The 20,879-nt window shown below is 26.7% G+C and overlaps 1 protein-coding gene across 22 annotated transcripts in view; it reads right to left on the bottom strand.

The window, feature by feature from the left end:
* Window positions 1-20,879, bottom strand: part of per (period circadian regulator) — a 94,717-nt gene that overhangs the window by 25,713 nt on the left and 48,125 nt on the right. For 13 of the 22 annotated variants that reach the window (XR_015432622.1, XR_011637020.2, XR_011637023.2 and 10 more), the window contains 11 exons: window positions 14,825-14,869; window positions 11,757-11,908; window positions 10,758-10,849; window positions 10,566-10,652; window positions 8,859-8,970; window positions 6,974-7,016; window positions 6,080-6,252; window positions 5,257-5,335; window positions 3,992-4,098; window positions 2,725-2,878; window positions 1,279-1,396 (listed from right to left, as the gene is read on the bottom strand). Coding sequence is in view for 8 of the 22 variants with exons in the window: in XM_087159724.1 (XP_087015850.1) it covers window positions 1,279-1,396; window positions 2,725-2,878; window positions 3,992-4,098; window positions 5,257-5,335; window positions 6,080-6,252; window positions 6,974-7,016; window positions 8,859-8,970; window positions 10,566-10,652; window positions 10,758-10,849; window positions 11,757-11,908; window positions 14,825-14,869 (1,162 nt within the window). In the remaining 14 variants the exon portion in view is untranslated. Of the gene's footprint in view, window positions 1-1,278; window positions 1,397-2,724; window positions 2,879-3,991; window positions 4,099-5,256; window positions 5,336-6,079; window positions 6,253-6,973; window positions 7,017-8,858; window positions 8,971-10,565; window positions 10,653-10,757; window positions 10,850-11,756; window positions 11,909-14,824; window positions 14,870-16,115; window positions 16,367-20,879 lie in introns of those variants that run through there. The other 9 variants (XR_015432624.1, XR_015432625.1, XR_011637028.2 and 6 more) reach the window with 3 other exon arrangements.

Raw genomic sequence — 20,879 nt, 5'->3', positions numbered from 1 at the left:
TAATAACAATTTTGAAATCAATGGAGGTAGCCTCTAAGAACGACCAACCTCCATCAAAGAGCATATTTTTTACTGTGGAACGGGGAGTGGTCGCTCCCAAGAGATTTCACTGCATAATTCCATTTTTTAACATCTTTAAATTTTAAAATTATTTTTTAAATAAACACCTTTTTTTAAAGAAAAATAAATGCACCTTTTAATTGTTTATTTTCTTATAAATTTTCAGTTTAAATCATAGAAAAAAAACTCTAAAGTTATAAACTGTTTGTCAATTAATTATTCTTTTCAGTTTACTTTTTTCAGTTTTTAGCACGCCTTTAATTATTTTTATAAACTACGAATTTTTCTCTTATTTTGATAATGAGAGAGAATTATTTTTTTATAAACACACACACATAATATAGTACAAGAGGTTAATTTAAAGATGGTTGAGGATTAAATTTAGTTATTACATAATATCAAACATTCTGATACATTTTTAAGGTGTTAAGTGAGTGCCCTTTCAAAACTCAAAGTGCCCTTTTCGGAGAGGATGCGCCCCGCCCTTTTTTATTTCTAGTCAGAACTCTGTATTAATATATTAATAAATTATAATTAATAAAATTTTGCCAATCACTACACATATTAATTAAATATGTATTAATTAAAACATATAGATCGAAGATCAAATTGATAATTTGTCATGTTCTTAAATTCTGACAAAAGTTTTATAAAAACTATTTGATTTACAAATTTCAGGAAAGTGCCCCAATATTGGAAAAAACTCTTTCTAAAAACCTCAAACATAGGAAATAAATATATCAATAAGTTAAACTTAAAAGAAAAAAAATGCTAAAATTTTTATTTAAATCTTTGAATACAAAACTTTAACATACTTTTTCTTCAATTTAAGACAGTCTTCTTTTTCTGATAGAATTTTATTTTGAAAAATACGTGAAAATACATGATGTGCGTGACAATCGAAAAATATAATTTGTTATGCAAGGAAGATTCTTTTTTTTTAAATTAATAAAACTATTTTAATCCATTCATTTTTTTTACCAAGACATTCCAGGTACAGAGCAGTCTTTAAAAAATTATTTTCTTTACTAAAATATTCATTATTTTCTATTTAATGAAGGAGTTTCCTTTTAACATCTTTGCAGAAAAATACATTATAATACTGACAATAAATACTAGTTTTAACAAAGTAACCTGTTATAATATTTTGACATTTTTTTGTCAAATAATGTTAGTTATTTTTTTCTAGATGTTTTATAATTTCAAATGCAAAATTACCTGAGACAGTATAACTTTGATTTCTTTCTGTATAGCTTGACTTTCTTTGATGATTTCATCAGAAGCATTGGTCTCTGAGATTTCACAAGGCGTAAAAATGTTAATATCTGATGGGCCCCTATTATACAAAATAATTAAAATGTGAAACAAACAATTGCAAACTTAAATGTTATAATACTGGATTATCAATGAATGGATAAAACGTAAATTACCTTATTTGAATAAAATGAGATAAATGTTATCTACAACTACATTCTACATAAGAATTAACCAATTTTATTTTCAGATTTGATTAATCAATTTTTGTTGATAAGTAGATTTAACTATTTAAAGGAAAATTTTTAATTTTTATCATTATCATTTAATCACACAATTAATCACTTGTGGCTAAAAGCTAATTATAAATAAAATTTATTATGGTGAATTAATTACAAATTATTACTAATTTACATCTTACAGGAACTTACACATTCATGAATTATTTATTAATAAAACTTATACAGTACAGAGCCCGTTATCCGGAAATCAGAAAACCGGAAAACCAAAAAACCGGAACGAAATTCGATAAATTTTCCCGCCATTTTAAAAAGAAAATTTTTTTTTTCCTCATAAGATCTTAGGATTTTTCTTTCTTTTTATCATTATCTTTCTATCATTTTGGAAATAATCATTAGTGTATTACTTCGTTTTTTTTTCTTTTTAAGATTATTTCCAAATATTATTTTTTTTTAGTTGGGTTTAACAAATAAAAAAAACGGCTTTTTGTAGCGATTCAGAAAACCGGACAAATCAGTTATCCGGAATAGCGATGGTCCCGATCGTTCCGGATAATCGGTTCCCTACTGTACATCGAAATGCTATAAATAATTTTTTAAAATTTCTATATGAGTTGTCTCTTTATTAACTGATGTCTAGAAACAAATGAAAGGGAATAAAATATCATAATTGTAATTTGAAAATAAAAATGTTGAGTCATGTAGGTTGCTGATTTTACAATTAATTGTTTTAATCTGGCACTATTGTTGCCAAATTTAGAGCAGCATATCAATATTAGGATTCAATGTCTTAATATCAAGAGTAGATTATTCTAAAACATTTTTTTAATAAAAAAAGGAATTAAGATTATAAGTTGAAAATTTGTGACATATTCATTAAAGCTCCGGTATTATGCTCTACCTCACTTAAAAAAGTGGTAGAATGTCGTACTGACACAGTATGGCCTCAATACTTCCTGGTTATAAGAGAATGAATTTGCAGTTTAAAATTTAAATATTAATGATAACAATAGATACCTTCCATTAAATAAATAAACTAAGTAAAATTTATTTCAAAAATTATATAAAATAAAAAGAATTCTCTATAGCGTTTCAGACTAAGTACTCTAAATTATTATCAAGATAATAAATGTTATTAAATAAGGAATATTTATACAAAGAAAATACATACTTCAGAACTCGATGTTGCCCAACAACAAATTCTAACTTATGTGACCATGGATTAATAAAGCAGGACCATTCTGTTTCAAGCATGATATAACATCCGTTATGAACTTTGAATCGATATGGTTTGCTACGAAAGGACGTTCCATGTTCTTTAATGACTAAAAAAATAATAATAATAAATAAATAATTCCACACTTCTGTTTAAGGGCATTCTTAAATACTAGAAAAATATTAAAACAAAACAAATGAATTTAACTATCATAATTTGCAACAAATAATTGTGACTGCGAATCAAGAATTTTTGAAGTCTTCATTATCTAGCTTATTTAAAAATAAATACTTTCTGATAAAAATTTATATGCAGAATCGAAAAATTTAAGTTCAACAAAAATTATGATATAATAGGGGATCAAAAAGACATTTTTATCCTATAAGAGCCTTAAGCAATTATGATGCAGAAAAAATTTCTCTCCTTCTAACTTTTTTTTAATAAAAACGAGGAATATATGATAAAACATGCTTAAATTAACAAAATCAAATTGCATTAGAAATTATATCTGAAGGATGCAGAAAAATAAGGAAACAAAGAAAAATAAAAAGTCACTAACTAGAATATACTATAATCATATAAGTCATGGAATCTATATTTATCTAAAGATAAACCTCTCGGAGGTTCAAAAAAATAGTTTTTGCTGTAATATAACATTTTAGAAGTGTAATTATTATTAGTATATATAAAATTTTCAAATAAAATAAATGGATTTTCACTAAAGTGAATTTTCAAGAAAATATTTATTTTAAATATGAAATAAGTTCGGCTATCTTAATTATAAATTGCAAAATTAGACCTGAAATGAATATGTTTACAAGAATTTTTATATTAAAATGAATTAAACTCAGATAAGGAAATGCTTGTATAATGAATAAAGCATTACCGTTTTTAAGTTTACTAAGTTATTAACAGAAACAGCCTTTCATTATTACATTAATAATGGCTCACTTTTTTTTAATTAAAATTTCACATTTTTTTTAAGTTGTTGTCATGTTTGTTAAGTTTCTAAGTCTAAACACTTTGCTTTAGACTTAGATATAAAAATTTGTGGAAAAATAGCATGAGCAATGATTAATTTCAATTAAATTTTGAAAAACGTTTATAATTTCCGTTGTTTATTTACATTAAAATGCTCTCCGAACCTTGTTATACAAAGCATATCTTAATTATTTTTAAAATCCGCATAATTTTTAAAAAAAAATTATATAGGCATACAAACCTAATTCATATATTTCTTTGAGTTGAGGCATATCATCAATATGATAAAAATCGAATACTGAATATCCAACCATATCTTGTGGAAGAAATCCAAGGTAAGGAATTGCACTATAAATGTACATAAAGAAAAGGTAATTAAAATTCTGTTCTAAGGAAAAATTAACTCAAAATATTCTAAAAACTATGATTACAAAGAGATATGTGACAGTACAGTGATTAAGGCACAGAAATGTCAATGTGAAAGACTGGCATTTGATCTCTAGTGGCGATGCATATAAGGAAACTTAGAAAATAAAGGCGGCTTATGCTCAATGCTGACCTAGGCTACAAAACTGAAGAGGCTGAAATTCCAGAATATCCCTGTCTCTCAAGGGACTGTTATGCAAATGCTTTTACTTTATAATAATTATAAAGAACTGTACTTGATTTTTCAATGACTTCAAAAATGCAGAATAAAAATCTTCATTTTTTACAATAAATGTTGAACTGACAGTAATATTTAACATAAAAAGAAAACAGTAAATTTTCCTTTCTAATGAATAAAAAAACTATTTAAAACTGAAATAGAAGTACAGAAAAAGTTCAAAATAATCATACTAGGACTTTAAATTTGAGTGAATATGAATTAAGCATTTAGTATCGGTTGGTCATTTTTTGACCCCAACTAAAGAATACACACTTTTCACTGTATGAAAAACAATTAATGCAAAAATTTAAAATATATAGTACCAAATGGATTCCTCTGTATTTGTTTGTATGAATATATTTTTAAAAAAATAATTTTATGGACATTTTCTAATTTAGTCCTTAAGGGGAGGGGGAATTTTTTTCCCTGCAGATAAGAAAATATAGTTAATTAACTGATGAATTAGCAATTTTTCATTTGAATGTTCACATATTTTTATACAGTCAACTTCATTAATATTCCCTTTTTTATTAAAAGAAATGTTTTCTATTCAATATTTACTGGTATAAAAACAGTTGAAATAAAAATTTGTCCTAACTTTTAAAGGTAAGAGGATTTAGTTATCATAATTAGAAGAGTAGCCATTTATATAAGGGTTCAGACATTTGATCTAAAATATTCTGAATTAAATAAAAAAATTTAATTAATAATTTTAAGCTCAGCATTTTAATTTGTGCTGTTATACCCAAAGTTTAAAAAAATCTTATAACAAAAATTATCAAAGATAAATTCATAAATGCATTTCATTTCTCTAGTTAGTAACACAAAGATGAAATACCTTTAAAAAAATCAATTATTACCTAGCATCAACATGGCTGAAATGACAAGATGCTGTATGACGAGTAGAAAATGAAGTCATTGCAGGAATTTCTTTGGGAACTAAATAAAACATAAAGAAATAAATTCTCAAGTACAAAGCTATATGTAGGTATTTATAAGTTTCAACTTGCCTTTTTTTTAAATGTATATTCAAATACTTTAAACCATTAAAATTATTTATATAAAATATAATGCAAAACAAAATGTGCAAAACACATCAAAGATTTTCTGGTAGGTCCTGAAGAAATCAAAAATATATATAGCTTACGATAAAAAGAAAATTTTTATGAATAGATAAAACTATGATTAAAAAGCTATATTTTTTAAATTTATATAACCATACATATAAAGCATAATAAATAAAAACAAAAAAACATGAAGAAAATTAAGAAAAACAATAAGTTTTATTTATTGCACATAAGCTGCAAGTATATATATAATAATTTTCTTTAATAAAAATTATATGGGACATTCTCCAATAGCTGATTATTATGCGGAAATAAAAATATGGCTACCGAAGCTAACGTCGTCAGGGGGTACCAGCTCTGGAAGTCATAAAAACAAAACCTTTTCTACTGAGAGAGCCAGAAAAATGTCAAAAATTGTTCTCTCTCAGTACCCCGAAGGTTTTGCAAAAGTTCAGGAAGAAATACAAAAAATATACATAAAATCAAATCAGATCATTTTTCTTATTTAAAAAAAAACCGCAAATTAACAGGAAACATTAAAAGTATGCATGAAATGACAAATAAAAAAACAGAAGGTTTCAAAAGAAATATATGTACAATTGAAAAAAGAACTAACCAGAATAAGCAGATGAAACTTGAGTTGCTGTTGCCTTCACGCATAATGTAGCTAATGGTTTCTCAACACAAATATCATCTAAGACCAATTCATTAATGTGTAAAATAATTTTGAATGGTTTATATTGGGGCTTGGAACCAACAGAATATCCGAACTTCAATCCTTGGTATACTCTGCAAAAAATAAAATCATACATATTTTTAAATGCAAAAAATGGTAGTCCTTCAAGAATAGTTATAATTAAATAGATAGCAAAATTAAACTTCATGTTATGATTAAAAAATAATTTATGCCATAAATGTAAAGACAAAATAAACTTTAAAAAAAAAACTATAAAACCTTGGTTTTAAGTTAGTAATTCTACAGCAACACACTTTCCATTTATATGCAATTATTTTTCAATAAACAATTTAGATCACTAATACCACACCACTGCCTTTAATTCTTTATTCTCCTTCCAAAACACAATTAAGAACTAAAAATTTAATCCCTATTAGATTTATTCCTAGAATTCGCATTTTTATATAATTAAATTTAAGAATTTTCCTACTCTTTACATATTGATACACATCATAAGAAATAAATTTTTTAGCAAAAACTTTGAGCTTAAATCATAGTACCACACAGCAAATTCCAAATAAATTTAATTTATCTTTACATTGATTGCTAAATAAATATTTCATCCGACGGATCTGAGAAAGATCCTACTGAAACAAACGATATCTAAACAATGCTTTGCAATTTAAATAAAAAAAGCTATATTTTATAACAGGAAATTACAAAATTCCCATCTTTTTCTGAATATTTTAAACAATTATTATTTTAATTTTATAAACAGACAAATAATATAAATTTTTGAAGTACATTTAATAAATTATGAGTAATATTTCTTACCTCATTCGACAGAAAAAGGTATTCAAAACAAGATGAGAATCATCTGTAAAAAAGAAAACAGCTAATATAAACACTAGGCATTACACATTTTAATATATACTCATTCGAACAAATTAATCTGAAAAGAATAAATATATTTCAAATGAATTGAAATAGAGACATTAAATTCGCATTTAAAACTGTACAATTATTAAAAAAAGGTTATTGTTTCAGAATATTGCTGGAAACTGTACTTGATGAAATATTTCGAGGAAGAAACTATGAAGCTCTTAAAAAATTTGGTGGTGTTGGCTAAAAATCTGATTTTGATTAATTTAAATGAATTAAAACTTTAACTGCAACAATATAGCAAATTCCCTATGATTAGTGTTAATTTTATGTTTAAAATAAATAAACTAAAAAAAAAAAATCAAAAATGTTTTAACTATTATTCTCATTATCTAAATTAGAAATCTATGCATGAAGTATTAATGGAAGTATTTGATTAGATATGAAAGAATGAACATATTCATGGGAAAAAAATGTTTGGTACTCGTGCTCAATTTTCTAAAGTTTCAAGAACAGCATTCTTAGCATACATAATACAGGTAGTGACAGAAAACATCATATATAAGCTATTAATAAATGAAATTAGGTTTTTTTCAGACATTATTATTATTAAAATTATACTGAAAATTTCAAGTCTTAGCAAACATTTTTATTATCCTTGATTTTATTTAGAAATCTTTAAGTTATAGTTTTAATTTTAACAAGTTTAAGAATAGTTAGTTAGAACCGCACTAGCTAGTCCATAGTTTAGTTTAGTTAGCCCATAGTTAGCAGCACCATAGTTTCGATAGAACCGCACCACTCCAGGACTGGAGTATAGCTGGCTTTTCTGGCAACCAATGCATTGGGACGGCTTGAGTCAAATTGTAATTCAGTCAAAAGGGATAAACTTAAATGTTTTATAACCGTTGTTACACAGCCGAACCAATTTTGTGGGTTTATGACTACCAATGTTCAAATCCGGAGTCTTGTAATTTTGAACCCAATCCAGAAGACAAGGGAACTCTAGGATCGAGTATTGGGAGAAATTTGCCTTCGTGGAGGACTTTTTTATTAAGCTAACTCGCATCTGCTTTACATGGAGAGGAAGACAACAAGAACCTCCTACGGTTAGCCTGATGGCAAGGGGATTCTAACCCATGATCCGTCTACCACTGAGGATATTTTACGTCAGCACTGTGGTCGGCGCAAGCTGGATATGGAATTCACATCAACCAGGATTCGAACTCGGTTCGCAAACTTAAATGTTTGACATATGCCAAAGAGCACAGAGGTGACCATTACAGAATCTAGCAAAAGCCTTTTGTTTGTATCTATTCCTTACTCCAATCATGTATGGAAACCTTTCTCCAAGAGAAGTTGGAGACCTATTTAGACCCAAGGGGACAAGCTTTAAGAAAGAAATATTGCCACGATCAATAGAATACTACCCAACAAATTGCAATCACATCATGGACATCAATGTGTGACAGTTGTCGTAGAAAAATAATCTTATAATGGGTACAGAAGCATCCAAAATGGTAAACAACAATGTTCCCACTTACGCTGTGAGTTTCAATGAACAGTTTCACAATGTTATAATAATTTTCAAATTGATCATGAAGTTATTGTTCTAAAACACTAATATAGATGAAAAATAAAAAAGGTTGCCAGATGTGATTTAATTAAGTTGATAAAATTTTTCCAACACCAATATGAAATAAAAACGAAAGACAGAACAAAAAGCAAAAACAATTTTTACATAAAAATTATTTCACAGTGCATATTAAAACAATAATAAAACCTAAAGGTTATTTACAGTGTTAACTAATACAACTGTATTATAGAAAGAAATTACCTCGTTTCCCTTGAGTAAAACATACATTCAGTCCTTGTGTTAGATGATTAGCAAAAGTCAAGTGATCTTTATCGTACATAAAATTTATGAAACTCTGTCCCATAAGCATATCCTAAATTATAACAATTAAATTAATTTACGAAAATCAAAAATAAACATTTAAAATAGCAGTCTTTTCAAATAAAAAAAAATGGCCCTGTGGCAGAATTTTTTTGGGCTTTCTGCGACATACCTTTCTAATACTAATATTTTTCTGCAAGATACTTTTAAAAATAACAAATATACCTGTTACTAAATTAAAAAAGCATCAACTTCAAAAAAAAGAAAAGAAGAAAAAAAAGAAACTTTTCGGACCAAATAAAATAATTTTTTAATTAAACATGTATAATACTTTTTTTATTCTAATATTAAGGGCTACATTCTCGCATTTTGTAGGGGAAAAAAACTCCAATTATTTCCTTTTTCACATTTTGTAAATCATCATCTCATTAAAAAAAATATTAAAATAAGCAGTAAAATAATATATTAGAAATATCGGATTTAAAAATATGTGGAAATCAATAGTAATAACTGCATTAATAAAATTAGAACGAAATTTTCTGCAGAATAGAAAACCAAATTTTTTACTTCATTAATCTTTATTTTAATTCTTCTCAAATGAGAATATAAAAAGCATTTTTTCCACTCGAATGCACGAGAAAGGAATCTTTTGAATCTAATTCTTAAGAAAAGATAAAATCTTTCGAAAATTTCTGCAGAAAAATTTTTTTTTACTTCCGAAACGAAAAATCTTTTTGCAAGAACTCTGTAACGTTCTGCAACAATGTCGCCGTGTCGCAATGATTCTGCCACGGGGAAAAAATGGTATAATATAAAGCACACATTGATGGCGCACGTGTAATTTTTTTTAATTGCTTCTATAATCAAATATCTAAATTAAGTAGTTTGCACCACAGATAATAATAATAGCAAGCAATTTATTGATGGTTTTCCAGATGCTAAATCAGTAAAAGCAGTTAGCATATTCAGAAGAGTTTGCTGATAGGTTAGTCTGTAATTAAGTAGTTTTGAACAACTTATAATAACATTGGAAAAAAAAGAATCACTAACTTAGCCTTCGCACAATTTTTAGAGAGGCTGTGTTTATCTTGTAAAAGTTTTGAATTACCATCAGAACTCTTGAATTCAAATTATTAATAATGATGATATCTAATTTTAATTTTATAATTTAAATGATTGCATATTATCAAACTATGGTTGTTTGGAAAACTTGTCTCAAACACAAATTTTAAATTAAAGATCAACATTTAAATCTAACACAATCCATATTTTATGCAAGCATAGATTGAAATATAATTAAAAAAACGAAAGATAAATTTATTTAAATAATAAAATACAGGAAGTAGATAGATATATATTTACAAACTTAACATGAAGGGCCAATTACTTCATATGCATTTAACATGTTACGTTGAAATGTTTCCTATTTCTGTATACTTTCAATGCTACATATTTAATTATTGCTTATTTCAGAGAGTTAATTGAGCCTCATACTAACAATAAAGACTTTATCTATGTAGAAATATTAAAAATATTTAAATACTATTTATTCTGAAAAACTTTCTCCTGAATTTCCTTTTACATGCTCTTTTCATAATTTTTTTTATAGAATTTAAAAGCCTGATAGTTTATGAAATTATGAAATACTTTTGGATAGCCCAAATGATCAGTGATGGCTGCAGAGGTGAAAAGGCAAGCTCCATCACGTAGAGAAACTGCAAACAAAAATCCATCCTAAAATTTTAAATTTGAAGTAAATATTACGCCAAATATGAAAGATAATTCAACTATACATAATTATTCATAAACAATCGATATGAAATTGAGCTAGCAGTATACCTTTCTGGATATTTCCACTTCATTCTTCAATTTACTTAGGCATAAACTTTTTACACATTTAGTTCGTTCCTCTTCTAGTATAAATCCAGATCCTAGAAAAGCAAAATAATACTGCTCAAATGAATTGGGAAAAAATCTCATTATGCCATAAAAAATAACACATTTTGGAAAAAAATAGTATGTATACAGATTGGACGTCATACCCAATCTGTATTAGACTCTTATATACCTTGGTTCTTTTTGAGTCTGGAACAATATAGACCCATTCGGTTCTAATGCTATTAAATCTAAACCTACAAATGCCATACTCTAAAAATTTATGGTCAAAATTTGATAGTTCTTCAAATAAAATTAAACTGAAGTCAGATATACAGTTATTGATATATAGTTTTCTCATTAATCTCATAATCTCATTTTAATTTTTATTAAGAATATTCTGACCTGATAGATTTCATTTCCCACTGAAAGTTTTATTGTCTAAATTTCAAGTTAAATTTTTAAAAAAAGTATAAATTTTTATGTATATTTTTTATTTATCCCATGGTTACATGTACGAATTTCACTACATGTATGTTTGGGTAAGCCAAAATTTTCTATAAATTGTCTGAAAAAGTTTTATTTCAGACTATTTAGTATTATTATTAGACTATTCAGTTATTAAAGTATTATGGATAACTTCATATCAATTTATTACCTTTTAGTTGATCAGATGCTTTGACTACAGTTTTACTACATCATAGTATTATTATAGAATTAAATTTAAACATACATTTCTTGCATTCAAATTTTATTGATTATTTGCAATGTAAAATTTTGCTATGAGTTTGGATAAGCCTATTTTTACAATATTAGCCTCCATTTGAGTTGCAGACAAATTTCGATTCATGAAGAAACTGTTGCAAATTAGCTCAAAAAATCTGGGTCTATGAGTTAATAAAGTTTGAAATAGATTTTAACATAAGAAAATTTAATGTAAAATATAAAGTAATTATTACAAACCGTTCAAAGTGCGGATGCAAGTTAACACTGGGGATAATTGGCTCAAGTCACTCCCATCTTCTGTGTTAACTAAAGATTTCATGTCAGGTTGTACTCCGTTTACATTATTTGTACTATCTTCCCAATTGTTAACTTTTCGACCAGCAATAGAACTGAAAATAAAATTCAAAAATCTTATTATTTTGTTACATATTCAAATTCACAATATTTTTCAAGTTGATAAAAAAAATATTAAAAAAAACACAAAGGCATTTCAATATCTTTTAACCCCTTAATGATCGGTTAATTTTCAAGAAAATGGTCATAAAAGTGCCTATTTTTTCGGCTTTTGTATTTGTATTACCAGGGCCGGATTAACCTATAGGCACACTAGGCATGTGAGGGCCTACGAAAAACTTGGGAGAAAAAGATTTTTTGACAAAAATAATTTAGCTTTAAAAACAACAAGTGTATTTTGCACAAAATTATGAAGATACATATAAAAATATAATATTTTTCGGTAATAAATTATTTTGCAGAATCTTATGATCTAATATATTACTTTTTCGCGATTTTTGGATTCAACGAAATCTTGTATTAGCTGTCGAATTCCAAGACTACGCAAAATGTCGTATTCAATAGACATAAGTGCGAGCGATGCTAAACGATCATTGTTGAACGCAAATAATTTTCTATCAATTTTAATCTGGAGAAAGATCTTTCTCCTTCTGCATTTGATCCAAGAATCGACAAATATATTCTTAATGCAATGTGAACGTTAGGAAAAGTATTCACAAGTTTATCTTTAACATTGTTATCGATCGAACTAATCATAATGATATTATCGATATCTACAGCAATATCGGCAATATGTCGGTATTGCAGATAAAGTTCGATAAACAAATTTGTAAATTAAAATCCATATTAATAAAAATGTTAAAAAAAATATGCAAGAAAATTTTAGCATATATTTTGAAAAGAGGGGAGGGCCCAAAAACGGCTATGCCTAGGGCCCACGAAAGGTATAATTCGGCTCTGTGTATTACGTATTTGATTAGTGCTGCAACTAGTTTAAAATAAACTATCTACAATTACCTTAAAAATATCCTGTTACTGCCATCAGGTGTGTAAAATGAGAAATAAAATGTTTTCTGGGCAAAAGAAATGAATTAGTTTTATTCTTATTGGCACGTTACTACTGAACACTCCAGCCAGCCCATCAATATCACGGGAGCGAGAAATAGCGGGCGAAATCTCACCCCGTCATTTTCACGGGAGCGAGAAGGAAGGGGTTAAATGGCAGTGATAATAAAATCTAGTATTTAAAAGAATAATCTAACAATGCAAGATTCTTTTTTTTAACAACTTAATTGCTACTAATTTTAAATACACACTTAGCACTCAAATAGAAGGATAACACAACAGGATAATGCTTTGGGACATCACTATAATATTTATATAATTTATTTTTTACCCCTTTGTATCTAGCTGTACGCAGCCACGAACTTTACATCTCCAAACAAAGTCATTAATTAAAATGAATTTGTAAAATATTTTTTTACATTATTCAAGAAGACATTTTAAGATTTACTTATGTTTCTTAAAAAGTTTTCAAAAGTAGGAGATCCATTCTCTTTTTTTTCTATAGATTTTATGGAAGATTTCCATATTCTGATGTGCGACAGAAAAATTGCCAAGTCTTAGCAACTGCCAGACAGCGGCCCGCGAGATACAGAAAGAAAGACAAAAATCACAGAAAGGGAGCAACTGGATGGATATAACGCGTAATCACTTCTGGGCAAACTTCAACATGTTTCTTTCTTTTTTTTAATTGCAAGATTAAAGTCCATTTGTTGCCTTGACAGTTATAGTTGTCGCAAAAGATCACAATACTGAAATATCCTAGATTTCCTTAACTTCAAACCAGACTTCCACAACTCAAGTGTTTGCTGGTAAATGTGTGAGATACTCTCTTTTTACTAATTTAGCACTGCTTACTCACATCAATCAAAATATATGCAATTTTTTTTTCTTCAAATTAATATGGAATTAAAAATTTAGCACCTTTGATTTCAAAATCAGCTCAATCTATTTTCAAAAAGTTTAAAAGAGAAAAATAAATTATCTATTATCCAAACACTTTATTTTAAGTAAGCATGCTTGATGATTTAAAATTTTTTCAATACAGAAAATTGTACGAAATATGAAAAATTATTTTTTGTTTTATGAAGAAAGTTCTTTGTGAAAATAGTTTTTATTACAATTGAACTGGTGTAATATAAAATTTTTGTGATAATAATAAACAAAAACAGTTGTTAGTAATTTTGAAAGACAATAAAAAAAATCAATTTTTTTCACAAATGAGTAATTTCTTCGCTGTTATATCTTTTCAAGAAAAGAATTAATAAATCTAAAAACTTATTAATTACAGAAAAGAATTACACTTTTTTCAAAAAAAAAATGTTTGTTTTTTTTTTAAAAAATAATATTTGGCTCTACATAAATAGTTCGTGAAATACAAAAAAATAATGTTGAATTCATGGGAGAAAAGAAAAAGAATACATAATACATTATTAGAATCAAATTTTTAATCTCTTCAATACAATAAATTATTATATATGAAACTTACATTTAAATTCAATACTAATCTAACATTAATGCATAATTTGCTTTGATAATCATTTTTTTTTTTAAATTTTATTTACATTTATTAAATGCTTTAACTTTATTTTTAAGTCTATGTTCTTGTAATAAATTAAACTAAGACAGATTCAATAGCTAAAAATTTATTGATTGATATAACTTAGAAACATTTTTATTGCATTTCTTTCGTAAGATGCCACAGCAAAAAAAATATCAAAAAGATGCATAAAAATTTCACAGAAAATTAAGGGTGTAGAGTTAAGTTGATATCACTGTAGTTTTCCCCAAAATGTAAAACAGCTGAGGGTTGCAAAATTTTGGGTAGATTTTATTCATACCAAATAATTACAAATTATAATATTTACAATTATAAATAGTTTACCTACTAATTTTTATTATTGATAAAAGTAAGCAGTAGAAAGTGTAAAAAATTAATACAAACTTACTCTACACCACTATCACAACTTGAGCTGTTTTGATTTCTATTTTCGCTACAAAGAATAATAAAATTATTCCTAATTATCAAATTTTCTATTGTTTCACAAACTAGCACAAGTTCAGTAATAAAAATATCAAAAGAAAATATTCACTTTGGGATATGATTAAAAGTAATATATATATATATATATATATATATATATATATATATATATATATATATATATATATATATATATATATATATATATATATATATTAATTTTTTGCCAGAAAAACGAAACTAAAATAAAGGGGGGGGGGGGAACTGAAGGCACAGATAGTAAAATATTTTCTTAGGAAGCAAAATACAAATTTATCTCAACTATAGGGATGATTATCATAACTACGGCAAGGCCAAGTGCCGCCAATTTTTTGGCGACCTATTTAGATAGGCCGCCAAGGGGTAGGAGGAAAAAGAGAAACCCGATCATGACATCACGACGGAAAGGGGGAAGATGGGGGAAAGAAAAGGCGCTCTCTAAGAGGAGAGGACCAAAAAAGAACGGTGTTACCGTCGTGATATCAGGAACGGGGAGAAAATTGAAATAACAGGTACAGAAGATAGAAAAAAAAATCGCATGCAAAATGTAAACATAGTTCAAGAGTGAAAAATCTGGATTTTAAAGAAACAAGGCTAACAAATAGAAAATCAAAGATAAACATAAATAAACACTTACTTATGGAAACTCTATTCAAATAGGCTAATCAATTTTAAAATTGTTAAGCTTTAACTGTTAATTCTAAATGGAAAGTTTGGCAAACGTAATAATTTTTATATTTATTGCATATTAAATACTATGCTTTTCAGGTAACATTCTTAATAAAACAAAACTAATTTTTTAAAAATAGTTTTAAACTTTCCCTCAGAAATTTCTAATTAAATTTCAATTTATGGTTATCGATTTCTAAAACATAAATTTTAAGCAAAATCATACTAACTTTAAATTTATATTTAATTTTTTAAAGAATTATATTAAATTATAATTATTAAAACTGAATACATAATACTTTTTCTTCCAATATTTACACATTATAATACTCTATACAATTTTGATCTTATTCAAACAAATTAAGCAAAGTAAATGGTGTTTTTTTTTTAAACATAAATTTTAAGCAAAATCATACTAACTTTATATTTACTTTTAAAATTTATATTTACTTTTTTAAAGAAACAATAATTAGTAAAAAATAAAGATGCATTACGTCTAAATTATACACTATAAAATTTTTAAAATACAGGCAGGGAAATAAACTTACTTCATTTACGAATAAACATCGAGCCGAAAGAGAAGGGGGGGAAATAAACAGTAATTTTTTAATAGCAAATCTTAAATTAACAAAAAAAGAAGTTTGAAATTAAAAAATAAAATTATATTTATTGCGAATTAGACAATTATTAATTCAAATAAAAACTCTTACAAAAAAAACAGTTTGTGTAACTTTCCACACAGCCATATTGAAAGAAAGAAGTGCGCGCTTTTCTATCGAACCAATCAAAACGTTAGTTTGGCGTGTTCGGCGGGAAGCTTGACAAAGTATCGGGTGATCTTTTTCTTAGAAGGCATTCCTCCCACAGCCTTAGAGGAGCCTAAGCCCACAGCTGCACTGGGGGGAAAATTCATCAATGTCAAAGTTCATCTTCTAGAAAAGACCGCTCTCTTCCTATTCAACTGAGCAATCTGAAATTATCACACCCCCTTCAATGGGACTTAAAGGAAATTTATTACCATTGCAATACTGAAGTTATGCTTTCATGACTAAAAAAATATTCCTTATTAACTAAATTTTTTATAACTTAAATTATTTCGTAATAGTAACTTCCATCAATAATTAGGGTGAATAAAATTCAAAATAAATTACATTTTTTAATAATAAGAACATTCCATCAAGTAAAAATGTATGTATCACGACAGCGATTCCCAAATTTTTTTCGATTATGAAACCCTAAATGATCCAACTTTTTTCGACGGAACTCCGATTTTGTAAATGTAATAATTTTACGCATGTAACAATTTAAAACGCCTTATGTAAACATTTAATGCATTTATATCCACGAACTAATTTTCAGATGCACTAAATAACTTAAAAATTATTGAACTCCTAATAATTAACATTTCAACATATTTTTCGCTCAAATAATTTCTCGGTATTAACTTCTGTTTCGAATTCTATAAATAACACTTATAGTCTTCAATTAATTATTAAAAAGAAGTTTTATTTAGTGTCAATAGAAAGGGGTTAATGGGTTCAATCATTTAATCTTTTTTTCATGGTTTTTCAGAAATCTAGATTCTGATATTTTATTAATACTTCAGCCTCGGGGGGGGGGGGAGTGCCAGGAAGGAACTGCCATGTAATAAATCAATTATATGCATTTGCCTTCAATAAAATTGACCCAACCTAATATTTATTTCTGAGTTCAAAAATTGATCTCAGAAATAAATATTGGGCAGGGTCAATAAGGTTCATATAATAAACTAGTTTTAAAGTCCTGCATTCACGAATTCGCCTCTCCCCTTCTATGACTTCTCATTTATTAATTCCATATAGCTGATTACGACCTTAAAGGTTTTTATCAAAAAGGATGGAAATAGTGCACTTAATCGTCGTTGACGATTGATATAGTTGCTTACCAATCTGCAGTGGACGTTAACCCATTTTTATTACATATTAACTGAAACTGAAAAATAAAATTTAAAAAAATTCTTTTTTATTATTCACTTTCGAATAAGGTTTCTTAGTTTAAGAAATTCTAAATTGTTACTTTTATACATGTAATATAAAAGAAATAAATGATAAAAAGTCATTAAGAGTGGTGAAATACGATTCCTCTAAATTTTTCTCATCAATCCCACAATTTAAATTGAGAAATTCTGATGTCGGGGAAAATCTTCTTGTTTTTCACATTTGAATTATTTATTTTCTGGTTGTCTTTCTTTGAAGATTGAAGTCTTTCGAATTTTCTATTTTGAAGAATTCAAATAATAAAATCAATAATACAGAAAGTTACATTAAGATTGAGAAGAAGGACACATCCATAAAATAATATTAAAAAAAAAATTAATCTTTGACATAATGAACTTATTTCGGGAAATTTTATTATTCGTGCTTACATAAAACTGAAGCATAACGGAATAAAATTATCTATTGGTAACGATGCAATATGTTCAATTTCTCTCCGGTTGAGTTGCTTTACCATCAGGCTAACAATGGACGGTTTTTCTCTTCTCCCACGAATACGCGTTAGTTTTAACTACAAAATTCTTCACGAAATCGAATTTGGTCGACTTGATAAGGTTGCTGGGCTTGACTTAGGAATCCTCTTATCTTCTAGGTGTAGCTGAAAATTACAAGGTTTAACATTAACAGCTGCAAATGCCTTAGGTAGCTCCCATCGTCCATAAGTTGCGCCTGTAGTTTATACATATATACACCTAGATTTCTTTTTTTCTGTTTAGTTTTGAATAACTGGACCCAGCCAAATTTTAGGACCCGCTACGTATTATTAGCATTTAATTATTATCATATTATTAGCCTAATTATTAGCATTTATTTATGATGTGCTTAAACTTCAGATGTAGCCAATAATTCCAAAACTCTTTGTTTTTCCGAAATGAAAAATACTGAAGCTGAATATATTTTCCCGAATCGACAAATTGTTTGGTTATTTGCGGAACAGATAAAAATACCGTGTTTTTTATTGTTATCAAATCAGTAAATAATTCTTTTCTTAGCAAGTCGACACCAGAAGTTGATTTTGTTAGATTAAAATATTTAAATAGTATTCATTGCATCCTGCTTCACTTGTAATCTTTATTATTTTTATTTTGTCACACTTTATTAACGTCATTTTTTGATCACCGTATCTACACGCACTGTAAGATAGCCTATTTCGAAACTTCTGTTCTTATGATATTAAACTATACATTTATGATTTAAATTAATCTTAGCAAGTGTTATTTTTATAACCATAAGTTTAATGACTACAATGAAGATTTATAACATAATTTACCCAATTGTAAAAATATAAAATTCTGTATATTGTATATACCGGTATATAAGTCGACCCGCTATATTTTTGATTGTGCTCTTGTAATTTTTGGTATGTCAGGTGTATAAGTTGACTGCTGAAAAAACCAAATAGACTATTAAGTGTAGAAAAAAAAACTATTAAGTCTAGTATCTGCAAAATTTTCTTTAGTTGAAAATATTCCACACTGTACTCACTCGCATTTATGTTACATAAAATGCTTTGTAATTATTGTAAAATCTAATAAAAAATGTGGAATTTCGAATTCTTTGGATGAGGGTGGAGAAAATTTTGTGTGGAACTCAGTAGTTTAAATTTGAAGCTTTATGGTATTTTTTTTAAAGTTTTTCATTGTGTTATATTTTTTGAAATAACTTCTCTTATTTAAATTTTTCTATCTGAAAGTAATTTAAAAAACGAATTTTGAAAAAAAAAAAACTTTAAAAGTAAAATTTATTGCAAGCATATTAAGAATAGTGTTGTAAAGGGCAAATTGATACAGAGTTATTCATATCTATCTCATTGAGTGAAATGCATCGATATTTCATGATCAACGAATGTCCGACGTTATTACGTCAAATTTTGAATTCTTTTATTATTATTTCTTACTCTTTGTTTTATTATATTTTATTCTTATTTCTTTTATTATTTATATTTTTTCAACCTTATTTTTATTATTATTATTTCCACCATACAACTAAGATTTTTCTAATAAATGATTATTATTAAATTTTATATTAATTGAATCTCCTACAATGTCAGATGTTAGATTATACAAGATTTCAAGGTACTTCTGCCATGGGGATTTATGCACCTTGAACTCTTTCTCGACATAAGAAAAAAAAAATTGCGCCAGAAACATACGAAATAAAGCGCCTTAAAAAAAAAAAACTGGAAAAAATAAATGAGTGATAGCTAAAAAATTTTCAAGACAACTGAAAAATGCTTAAATTTATCTTTCATTCGTAAATTCGATTCTTGAGTTATTTTTTCCACCAATATATATTTCCTTTAAATTAAATATTTTTTAACTGCTTAAAATATCTAGTTTTATCCCACATTTGCGACCACTTTGAAAAATTTTCCAAACCGTGGGAACCCTGCAGCAAGTAAAATAAAATTTTATGCGTTTTTTTCAACTTTTTAATTTTTTAACTTTAAGCAACTTTAAAATAGTTATTGACTAACATAAAGGAAATGAGAGATAAATGTGCGAAAGATTTTAATAATAAAAAAAATTGGGAAAAAATGCTATTACAGTTGACCGTCTTAATAGAGTATACTACAAATAAATTTCTTAGTATAAAAAGGTGGATTTTTTTTTATCAATTATATTTTTTAGATATTTTAATTCTTCTTTCTTCTCATCATAAAGTTTATTCTATAAAAATTTATGCTTTTTCCAAAAATAAATTTAATTTTTTCGATTTAACAAAGTCTTAACAATGCGCGGATACTTCGAATTTACTTCACCATTTTTTAAAAAACCCATGCAGGAATTTTTAATACATTTTTTTACAATTAATCGTTTTATATATTTAGTTTATCTTTAAAACAGTTTTTCATATTTTTCGAACCATAGTTGTAGAGTTGGTAGTTGAAATTTTCGACTCCGAATTTTTCAGAATGCCAACCACCGACTTATAATGTATTGAAATTTTCATTTAATCTTAGATTCAAGACATGCATTTGTAAAAAATATTAATGCACAATCACGCATAACAAATAAATGTCTTAGCCCAAGCTGAATCTTTAAATATTGAAGGAAACTAACCATGATACATTAAATTTAATTTTTACCTTTAGAACTTAGCTTAATAAATTTGACTTAGGAATTTTATGAGCTGAAGGATACCTTATTTGTTAAATATTTAATTAAATAATTTATAAGTATGTATTATTTGCTATGAAAATTGTTGCAATGTTAACATGGATTGTCATGAAATCATAATTATAAATACATTTTTAATTATAAAAGTGTATTAGGATAT

Source organism: Parasteatoda tepidariorum, chromosome 3, assembly GCF_982258835.1.
Source record: "Parasteatoda tepidariorum strain Cologne lab strain chromosome 3, Ptep-v5.0, whole genome shotgun sequence".
Taxonomy (NCBI): domain Eukaryota; kingdom Metazoa; phylum Arthropoda; class Arachnida; order Araneae; family Theridiidae; genus Parasteatoda; species Parasteatoda tepidariorum.
The sequence above is the reverse complement of the archived record's forward strand: the minus strand, read 5'-3'. Positions and strand labels throughout refer to the sequence as shown.